Source organism: Anneissia japonica, unplaced genomic scaffold, assembly GCF_011630105.1.
Source record: "Anneissia japonica isolate Jap-2015-1 unplaced genomic scaffold, ASM1163010v1 scaffold3782_len1007564_cov172, whole genome shotgun sequence".
Classification (NCBI taxonomy): domain Eukaryota; kingdom Metazoa; phylum Echinodermata; class Crinoidea; order Comatulida; family Comatulidae; genus Anneissia; species Anneissia japonica.
Genome location: NW_022716546.1, coordinates 948,430 through 960,787, shown reverse-complemented (window position 1 = coordinate 960,787; position 12,358 = coordinate 948,430). Strand labels below are relative to the sequence as shown.

Genomic DNA, 12,358 nt, shown 5'->3' with positions numbered 1-12,358 from the left:
TTTGAATTGATGTATATATATATATATATATATATATATATATATATATATATATATATATATATATTCATGGTATGGTAAACTAATCATTTTTAAGGTAAGACTAGTGTATTTGTCAGAATAATGATTAATGAATTTTATATCACAGTATAGGTCCGAAGAATTGAAAAAACACACTATTAAAATAACATACAAATACCAGTAGGCCTAGTTAATTAAAGATAAGCAATAAAAGGCATATTAACTGTAAGAATTGTAACTGATTTTCTCCAGTCTGCCATATAATATGTTTATTACTTTACTAAGAACTAGGCCTAACATGTACCGTAGGCCTATGTAGATTTAGTTCGCATGCTCTCTTCACATCCACCGTCAGGTCGTGTGTATCAGAGGGAGAGATAGAGAGAGGGAAAGAGATTTGAGCATGCTTTACCTTTTGAGTGAACTTTCAAGACGCTCGATTTCATAATTCTGTTGTTTGATGTCCTTCACAACTTCAAATATAATTGTTTCAAACTGTGTGAGAAGTTGAGGTGTTTCTGATGAGTGAAGTTGTTGATACAATTCACAGACTTGTTCTTGACTGCAAAGAATAAAAAAATAAACATATGTCCTTACATAAATACGTAGTAAACAGACAGGAAAGAACCATATATCCTGTACCGCAGAGGGATAGACAATATGGATTCTTCTTAAAATCACTTTGTTTATATGCAAAAATGCATTTTCACGTTACCCCTCATTTTGCACATATTAAACTCAATAATTCTTCATAAACATTTTTGAAATGTAAAAAAAATGTCAATATATCTGTGAATGATTGAATGTAAAAACAACATTATATAGATTGAATATAATTTTATATTATAGGCTATATAGAAATTGCACAAAACAGGCCCATAAGACATATAAATACAGACATGTTGGATTAAGATCTGTAAAATTTGCAGAAGTGACAGTTAAAACTAAATTGCCGAACCGTCGTTATTCATTTTACACTGATAAACACAATTATATTTGATCACGTAAACAAAAAGCACGCTCACAAATAGAAACAAGTTTTCGTATGCACTTTGTATTAATCTACCAAAGCTTATTTGTTGAAACCGATCACGTTTCGTCAAAACATACCCGATGGCATGAGAGTATGATTGAAATACCAACATTTACACTGACATTTCAAAATACGTTTTCCTGAAGCCAAACTTTAAGTAATGTAAACCAACGTAACGTTGGTGGTAGTATTTTGGTAAACCCGAAAATACATCATTAATCTCTCAATGCTACTTCGTTGATTACTTAGATCATGTTTAGGTTTTTTAAGCCTCAAACTCACCAATTAATTGGTAAGGCTATGTCTGCATCCGAGGTCGCGTACACTTCCGTAGATTCTACTTCTTGCATATCATTTACTCAACATTGACAAATCATCAAAAAGTATATTTCTAAACATTTACATGAAATAGCTGTCCAGTATCGTTTACTGTATTCCGAAATATGTTATGCGGGTATCTGATAAAATGCTTTAGCTATCTCAACAGGTAATCAATTAGATTTTGAATATTTATATCATATGCTAATTGTTCTAAATGTCAACACAACCATAAAACGTTTTAATTTCGTGGCTTATATTTATTCAGTTGTTGCAAAGGCTTGCTTTTATACCTGGATACAATAAGAATTTCTTGTAATTAAAAAAAAAAACAAGTGTGGGTTTGGTTGGTCTGAATGTGTGTGGGTGTGTGTGCGTTTTTTGTTTTTTGTTTTTGTTTTTTTTTGTTGCACTTTTTAATGTAATTTCTTTATAAGTTAATATGTTAATAAGAATGTTATTTTTAAAATGTCTTTATTTTTTTTGTGGGTGCCTTTGTCACCATTTCCTTTTAATCTTCTATCATTTGAATTTTATTGAAATTATGCATTTTTCTTGTTAATAAATAATAATAAAACAATAAATGTAATAATAATAATAATAATAATAATAATAATAATAATAATAATGGTAATAATAATAATAATAATACTTTGTAGTTCTGTTCTTGTATATGACTTTTTTAGTCAATCCATCGCTTGACTGCTGTTGTATGATTTTTTAATGCAATGTGTAATAAATACCGGTACCTCAAATAAATTACATTCTATATTACGCTTATGATCTTGAAAGTTTACATTTTTGAAACACTACTTCAGTTTTGGACTGAATTTTGTATTCAGATTTAACTGATTGTAAAACAATAATGATTTTTTTTTTCTCATGCACCCCTAAAAAAATATATATCTATCATATCCATAATAGTTCTGGCAATATACGGTAACATAATAAAAAAAATATTGGGTTTTTATAAATTTATATTATCAACCGAAGCTTTATTAAAAACAGCAACAAACAACAGTAAAACAAAAATCCATTAGGCCTATATTATTACAACATCTAATGGAGAAATTAGCTAAACGGCAGCATGGCCAGCCGTGCCGGTATACTTATCCTTCCAATTAATTGGCGTGCAACCTATGACCTGTTGCCTGGTAAGAACTTATTTTCTGCACAATTGACGATGACAAATTGGATCAATATTTGATTGAAAGTTTTATAATAGCTGGTTTTGTGAAAATTTAATTAGGTGGAAATTATGTTTATCTAACGTTTAGAGAACAATGTGAAGTGAAAATGCTATACCAAACCAAGTGAAACGATGGGAATTGGAAGATAGTTAAACTGCATTGACGTCGAAAAGACTGTTCAAGAACGTTAAATTTGTATAAACAGGTCAATTAAAACTGTTTTAAGTTGGAGATACAACACATCAAAGTCAATTTGAGGTTTTTTAGGCTGTTTAAAGTAATGCAACTATTCCTTCCATTACGATAACAGTTAGGAATTCGATACATACTATCACGGCTACTGTCAGTGTCATTCATAGGACAACATTCTTTGAGAGCTATGCCACACGATGTACACTTCAAATGTTCAATATAAAAAAATGTAAAAATACCAGAAGGCACTAATAAGCAGGGTTTGAACCGCACAATATTGCTACTGTCTCTTATACACATCTAGATGTGTATAAGAGACAGATATTGCATGAAAGTAACTAAGGTATGGAATTGATTAAGATGATAATAAATATTTGACAAAAACGTACGGTATATCCCGTTCCGGATTCGAACCTTAACCTTCTGATTACCGTTCGGATACTCTACCAACTGAGCTATGAGGCCAAGTGGTATACACCCTTGGGTTTCCCGTTAAGACACTTTTTTTCTTCAGTTATTGCGTAATCCCGATGGGGACATACGTTTTTCTCAAATATTTATTATCAACTGAAATATATTGAAATACAAAATACTGGAATACTATTTTAGATTTAAGTTATCTTATATTTATAATTTACTGCGGAAGTTGTAATTGGGGACAAGCTCTCTGACGAAAGTAGTTTTAAAACACCGTTGTTTCCTACAACTCTTCGGGTAAAAATTAAAATATTTAATTTTATGTTTAAACACAGTTAACCTTTCACGCGAGTATTTTGAATTGTGTTACTGCCCTCAGCGACTTGAATGCCTTCACGTTTTATAATGTTGACCTAGAGCAAATACAGATATTCTAATATTGTATTTTCTAGTGTCAGAATGCAAGATTTATACAGCAGCTGGTTTGGACATACCGACTGTTTGTTTAAAATATCTATATTAAAGTCGGCCGTTTTCGGAGAAGGAAAACCAAACCTGAAATCGATACAATGAAATTCTCGACACGGAGATGGAAAGAGAAATACTGTAATCATCTACTTATTCCATGTCTACTAAACAGAAAAGTGCAATTGTCAGGTTGTGATCGCTTGGCGCCATTTCATAGGCCACCGTTAGTCCGCCCACGCATATGAATGTCCTATTTTTCTGCTGATATCATATTTAAGTATGGAAAAAAAATATTTTAATTTATTATAGGCCCAGATTCTGATCCCATTTCTTTTAACATATTATGAAAATCAGAAAGGTAGACCTATACAATATATTTTGAGTTACTTTAATGTTATTATGGCGGTAAATACCTCATGATCAACAGCGAATGTGAAAAATACGACTGGATAAGACAAATATTCTCGATGATGATATTGATAGCAGCACTTGTTGTTTTTATATATTCCAGGCGAAGTTATTGTTTACCTGACTTAATAAATAATTTAAATCTACTTTACACAATATTAATAGAAGACTTGAATAATAATCATATTGGACTCGGTCATAGGATTTCTGGACTGGATATATCGAGAAAGTAGTACAATACGTAATTAATATTATGAATATTTTATTATACTTTGTAAATTAAACCATAAATGATAATTTATAATTTTGTCATTTATACTTTGACTTTAGAGGTATGCAATCAAACTATAAATGACAACGTATAATTTTGTAAGTTACCGTATACTCTGACTTAAGAGGTATCCAATCAAACCATAAATGACAATGTATAACTTTGTCATTTATACTTTTACTGTAAAGAGGTATCCAAACTATAAATGACAATAATGTATCACTTTGTCAATTATAATTTGATCGGATACCTACTGTGCAGCATCATACACAATCAAGGATTCTGTACAAAGGTCAATATTATTTTAGCACTATTATCAGTAGCCTATAGCATTATTATCAAAGAATTATTTTTCACCATATGGAAGAATTAAACTTGGTGGTTTCAGGTCTATTCCTTTAAAATGGTTTATTAAATTCTAAGATTCATTATGACAGTTTGAACTATCACAGGAATAACATGTTTTTTGCTGCTATAATTGGGGCTACTAGATATGCTCAAACCAACCATGAAACCCACCAAATTAATACGATTCACCAAATAGTAGCAAAAACGAATTAATAATTTAAAATTAGAAAAGAAATGATTACGATTTTGGGAATAATACCCACACGGCCAAGACTTTTTGTCTTGGAACTTCTCGTAGACAACGTATTAATCTTGTTAGGTATACCCACATAGCTTAGATTGCCAAAAACTTGTCTGATATATGCCTTAAGGCTGTATCAACCAGATACAGTATTTCAAAATCCTTTGGGGATCAGCCTACTCGACCGTAGGCCCATATGCTAATCTCAAAAAACACCCACGCAGCATAGCATGTTAACGCCATACCTTAACAGAAATATTTCTAAGTGGGCCTATGAATAGATATTTACATATTTTCCTTAGAGGACCTATACAACATTTGACCTAAATAGGAACGTAAATGTGCATTGTCTATTTTCTATCGAGGGAATGTTGAGTTTGCATATTACTTCAGACTACTTCAGTGATCTATTCATGTCCCGGGCCTAGTAAGTGGACTGGGTTGAAGGTAGAATAAAACACACTTGACAATATGCAAAAGATTCTTAAGAAAAATAAATACCACTATCAGTCTGCATGGATTTTGATAAAATATTCAATACACAGAAGTTGCACTTAAATAAAGTAAGGGAACGCAATTTTTCGATTATTTTGGACATGGAAGAAACATATGAAACGATATGTCGGATAAGTAAAGACTTGCCATTTGGTTGATTTTTTTTTTTCTATAATGGAGCATACAGTAGGATATTATTATTTCCAAAAGTGAATAATCAAAACAGTGTCTTAACACTTTCACTAAAATTAGTCAAATGTTCAATATAAAAAAATGTAAAAATACCAGAAGGCACTAATAAGCAGGGTTTGAACCGCACAATATTGCTACGTTCGGTATAATTGGTAAGGAGGGATCCATTATCACCTTTTACATGATTTCCGTCAAGCATTAAAACGAGGGAACAACTATATTTTGCTTTGATTGTTTATTTTGTTCATATTGAATACAGTATACAAAACACTTTGTTACGTGGTTGGGAAGACAAGCTTAAGATCTATAACAGCTGAAAATTGTACTGAAACCGTAGACGCATGAGCTTGCACCGAGGATGAAGACACTGGTACAAAACACAGAACTCAGCAATAAAGATCTTTTATCATCGACTAATTGATTGATTGATTGGTTGATTATTCGATTGATCGAGTGCTTCATTGCTTGATTTATTTGTGTTTATCCATAGCAATAATACACGATTGATTATAAAAAATTTTGCTTGATAGCAGTCAAAAACTTTAGGTTTGACAAACCAGGAATCTGTAATAATCTCTTGATATGCTCTATATGTACAAAAGCCAAACAACCATTGCGTTTTAATTATTACCAGCTTTTGTGGCAACATTTCTGTAAAACCTGGTTATATTTCTAAAGACAAGGCATTCATATCAAGTAATGTCCTGCGTTGCAGAAACTTGACTGTTGTCTGTTTCAAAACGCGACCCTTAGAAGAACCACAACAATTATAAAACAATTACACCATAAGCATAGCTTACGTGTACTTGATAATACGATGTGGAGGTGGGTGTTACATGGAAATATTATTTGAAGGTGACGCACCAACTTTGATATATTTGAACAATATCGGACTATCTTCAGTTACTTTCAGATCGCCAAAAGATTCAACATAATTGACACCAATTCCCTCTCTAGGCTATGATAACAAAGTTAAAATATATTTCATTCAGAGTCTTAGGAAAGCTTTATCTTTCACATATTCAGTTGATCGTACAGAAAAATAGACCAATGTCACTTCTAATGTCAGGTCCTATATTATGAAATTAACTAACCCTTAAAAATAGAATTATAAATGAAGTATTAACATTTTTATTGATCAAAATGTACATGCATAAATATGAATACCAATATGTATAAGGTTGGATTTGTAGAGCGCATCGTGCGAAAAAGCCTCTATGCGCTTGGTGATTGAGCTCTTTGAGTTTGACATTTTGAGAAAAAAGAAAGTTGAAGTTTTTTGTTTTAAACTAAAAAAACCTACTCCTTAAACTAAGGCATGGTTGGCCGTTGGCTCCGAGGAGTTCATCCGCCCTTTGTTCAGTTGTTTTTTTTTTCGTGCTGCTGGGTGTCCATCCACCCTCCCATTGGCGGCCGCTAAAGACCACCAGATGGGGTTGTCGGAATTAGTCGCCGACGACTCGACCGGATGCAGTTTATAACGTCGTGCCCAGAATGAAGGTTTCGGGTCAGAGGTCGGTAAATTAAAAAAAAACAGGAATTTCTTGAGCTTTGACTTGAACATATTAAAACTTGTAGCTTCTCTTAAGTCAGATGGTAACTGGTTCCAGAGGATAGGTGCAGCAACACTGAAGGCTCATATCACCCGGGATTTCAACCTAGAAGAGCGTCTGGTAAGTACATAACTGCTAGTTGACGATCGCAGTGACCGTATACATGACATCGAGCGAAGATTTAGCATGTCGCTTATGTACACAGGTGAAAGACCGTGAAGAGAGCTTTGTATCATGGAGGTATTATAGTGACTATAATACCTCCATGTTTGTATGTAATGAGATTTATCTTAAAAACTATCATTTGTTTGACAGGAAGCCAGTGAAGTCGGTTCAGAATGGAAGTGATATGATGAAAACGTGGAGTTCCTGAGATAAAAGTCTTGACTATTACATTTAATTTGACAATAACAGATAACATGCCTAAATATGGTCATATATAGGCACATCATGACTATATATAGGCACATCATGACTATATATAGGCATACAAAAGTTTTTTGTCAAATAAACTTTGATAGTCTTGACAGTGCTTAATTTAAAAAAAAACCAAATATATTAATCAAACCAAATAGCATCAACTGTCTTTGAACCACGTTCTAAGCTCTATCCAGCCTAACAAATTTTATTTGAAAAAAAAATTGTTGTATTCATATACGCCTATATATGGTCATGATGTTATGTCATCATGACTATATTATTTAGGCATAAAACATAAACTTATATAGTCAGGGCTTAACGTTAGGTTGCTTCAAATTATAGAAAAACGCATGGTACTTCTGTTTTTAATTGCAATTTCAATTTTCCTATACCGTATACAACCATCAGAGAAAATAGAACAGATTTATAGTTCCTATTTACAACCTAACTTTCCCGACCTCGAGTTTGGGAAACCAAACCATTCCCGCTGGACCAACCCGCTTAATATTGAGCCTGATCATTTGACAAAAAATTGTAAATATTCCGTTTTAATTAAATTGTTAATATTGATTTTCATTTTGCATGTTTCCCATAGTTTGTTGAAAATCATACAATTCACCAACTGTTAATGTCATTGCCCAATATAATGGAAATTCAATCAATAAAGACGAACAGAGAACAGTGAAAAGATAAACAATGGGCACGGTGAATCAACAGAGGTAGTGAAGACCAATTGTTCTATGATTTGTCTGTGTTAAAGTTTAACCCACGAGCTCACATATTGTATACTTCGGTATAATATATACTGCAAGTGTATGTTAATAAGGCTATGGCATGCGTCTCATCCAATCAACGACGTAGAGCTCAGAATTTTTACACAAACAAACGACTGGGGGATCGAAATAAGCGTTTTGAATTGTCTATCAATACAGTAACAACATCTCAATCAGAAGAAGGCCGTGTGCACGTCCTACAAACAATTTTTACTTACTTAACCTGTCGTTTTGAGGGACGTAAGGCCAAGGACAGCCCTTAGCAACAATATCTAAAGGGTGATGCTTATCAGAATGGCCATTATACTGTACATGTAAAGAGACACTTCTATTTCGCCACACTCGAGCCCCATTGACGTTGTGTACTCTCGGTATGAACATCAAGGATACACGTTAATTAAAAATGAATGTACGTCATTATCTGCACCCTTTAATTGTGGGGTAGGGCAGCAAGGACAATGCAGACAAACGCCTAGAGTCCATGATATTGACTCTCATAAACACGCCTAGTGCGAATGGGCTACCAAAACTCAGTGATATACATGTTGATGTACGGTAACATCCAATTGTTTAATATGACGGTAAAGGCCGCCTGTGAACGAATCAAGAGTTTTCACGATGTGATAAAAAAAGCAACTTAAAATAATACTAGTGAATACGCGGGTACCGATTAGTGTTGGCATTTCTGTTACTGTGCATAGACTAAGTTATAACTACTGTTTATTGTTTTCATGATTTTTAATGATTGTCTAAATCACCAGCAGCAGTAGAAACGGAAATTATAAACTTTAATGGACTGCTTTACGACCACTAAATTACAGATAGTAGGCCCTATTCTGCCAAGGTGAATTTATGTTGGGCTTCTACATTAATAGTTCTGTTTGACACATTATGTGTCTGACGTCATCATATTAGGTCATCTACCCCAGCAATTATAATAATATAATATAATTCTCTATTATATAAATGCTACATTTTGGTGAATAATTAGGATAATTAAAATAAAATAAGACTTGTTATTATACTGCACTTTGGCAATCGGCCTATGTTATTGGTATAACAATATGATTAATCTAGTGTAAAAAAAAACAAAAAAAAACCGTTAAACTGTAACCGAAAAAATGTTTAAAAAAAGAAATGTGATTGTACGCAAATTCGACAGTATCGTCTAGGACTGAATCTCTGTCTAGCCTATCAAATTTTATTTGATAAAATAACTGCTGTATGCCCATATATAGTCATTTTTTTTTGTTATATATGTTTGGATATTTAAGATGTGTACTTGATCCGCCATTTCATTTAATTCTAACTTTAATTGGTAGCGATAAAGTTTTAAACTTAATTTAGTCTCCTTCAACGCAATTTGTCTTAATGCAATTTCTCATATGTTTAGTAGACTTTATTCACGTGATTTTTGTCTGTGAAAAAACAAACAACAATTAGAAACAAACCGATGCTATTTAAACAAGATCCTAGTGAATATAACCGGAATATGGTTTTTTTTTTAAATTCACAAGGAAAATCTTCTCTAGATAGGCCTATTTTAGAGTGTAAACAATATATAAACGATATACGAAAAAAAGAACCAGCCCATTCATTTAAAGGTATACCGAACATAAAGAGATAAATTGAAGGGGTTTTTTTCATAATTATCGTTTTAGCTATAGTAAGAAAATATTATAGATTATAAAGTTATGTATTTAAATGTTAAGGAAAGCCTAATGATAATTTCTAAAGAGCGATGCGTAGGCTTAGGTAAGTGAACAGACGAAAGTTAAACAAAAGCCGGTAGGCATGTGATAAATAAAGCCATATAATTTCAACAATGTTGATAAGTTGGATTATAGAAGTTTGAAGCCGATTACTCGCTGCGTAGCGTCGTACGACAGCCGGCCGACGAATCCAACTTCGCTCCCTGTGAGCGTTCGACGACGCGACGCCGTCTGCTGATTGCCGGTGAGTCTAAACGAACAGTCATTAAACGCGATCCACTGCGCGCGCATCGTGGCGTTGCCGTTTTCGGCGACCGTCCAAGACAGTGAGTGCCAAGCTTACGTCGAAGCGAGGCACCGTTTAATGAACTATTGAAACATGGAGTTATAATTATTTTGAGTTGAAACGAGTTTATTACACCCAAGACCCGCTGTGATTCATATACTAAAAAACAAATAATTCACACATTATGCGGTTAATCGGTAAACAAAAACTCGTCATATCTTTTCGGATTATCACCCCAAATATATAATTAATAACTTTATAAAGCCATTCACCTGCTAAGAATCAACACTCCCAATAAATCACAGTTTAGTAGCGTCAATCGGTGTAGGCCTATTAATCATAACGGGACAAGAGTATGCCAGCAATGAGACGCATTGTGACAAGGGGGGCACTATGACTGAATGACACTGAATAACTAGGCCTATAAAATCAGAAGGAATAACATAAAAGAGAGGCCTAATTGTGACCCAATTAAATTTAATGCACAATACAGGTTTATTTAGAAAACTCGACTTTCCAGGATTCATTATAGCCTATACCTCATGCTATAAACAGATTGTGCTCGTTTGTTTGCAATGGTCGCGCCGGACTGTAAAAAACAGAATTGATTTTATTGATTGAATCCAGAATGAGAGAATGGGAAAAAAACAGAGTATATAACTTTAGCCTACAGATTCGGTCACCAGGTCTCATGTCATCATCCGTTGACATTTCGTAATGCAGGCCTATGTTGGCTTAATTAAGAAACGCATTAAATTGACCCTTAACGCTACATCGCGTCGCAAGCGTTACTCTCCGATCATTAAGTGCGCATAATACGTAATACGACGCCCAATGACAAAATGATCCCAATGTAAAAATACATAGTAGGATTAGTATAGGCTCAGAATTCAGTAATAAATCATCAGGTCGTAAGAGATAGACCAACACATGTACAGTACTAACATTATTATGTAAAGATAATTGTTGCAAGGTCAAGAAGTGTTATATCACTTTATTTTATTTGATAGCCTAAAGTTTTATTTTAAACAAACAGCGGCATAACTTTGTGTTGCTACCTATAAAAGCACATTTTATTTAATCTATAATATTCCATACAGAATGTAAAGAACATAGGCCTCGTATTAAAGTCTGAAATGCTGATACTGTAGCAGGATATACATTAATCAACAACAATTTTACAGAATGTTTGTCCAGTTCAATAGAAGTTCAACGGAATATATATTTATAATAGAATTCTTTAATATGCATTAGTATGAATTTTTGATAAACGAGACATTCACGCGTAAGTGTGATTGAGATTCAGGCAAATGATCACACGTAATGCGTCTAACACCGTCAAGCAAGATACAATTCCCCTTGATAATAGTACAAAATTAGCTCAATTATAAACTGTCAGAATAAGCATTTTTCGGAATAAGATCATGAGAAAATATGATGCTTATTTACAAATTCAGTCAGGTTGTGCAATAACAATATAAAATATGCTGAAATATTATTACACGTTATGTTTTAAAGGTTAATGAATATGTATGAGGGCAAGCTGTGGCAATGATTGTGGTGCCGCTTATATTGATATTGATAGGCCATGAACGATTTAATATCAAAGTAAGTATTAAACTCTCTGGGATATCAATTTAATGGCGTTTGTTAAATAATACTTATAGTCGTTAGGTCTATAAATTTACCTTTTCTACTCCTAATACACGCACACTAATTATATATGTATATATATAATATATATATATATATATATATATATATATCACATCTAGATGTGTATAAGAGACAGCACATGCACCAAGACCAGAAATCAATGCAGACAAGCTCCATGGGTTCATAAGTCTTAAAATTCTGAATTTTGAGGAAAAAACTTTTGCTTAATCCAAGCCTCAATGTCAGCATTTGTTCAGATTTGTAGAAGCCTATTGGACAGGTAACGATGATTCATTCCTTGTCCTCTTTTCTTATTAGGAATCTGATTTTATCTATTGCCAATAACTAGCTTGATCCACTTAGG

The 12,358-nt window shown here is 33.1% G+C and overlaps 1 protein-coding gene across 1 annotated transcript in view; it reads right to left on the bottom strand.

The window, feature by feature from the left end:
* Positions 1-429: 429 nt before the first annotated feature.
* Positions 430-12,358, bottom strand: part of LOC117109724 (ras and EF-hand domain-containing protein-like) — a 29,040-nt gene continuing 17,111 nt past the window's right edge. Inside the window, exon 5 of the mRNA XM_033252112.1 lies at positions 430-583. Coding sequence (XP_033108003.1) covers positions 430-583 — 154 coding nt within the window. The remainder of the gene's footprint in view (positions 584-12,358) is intronic.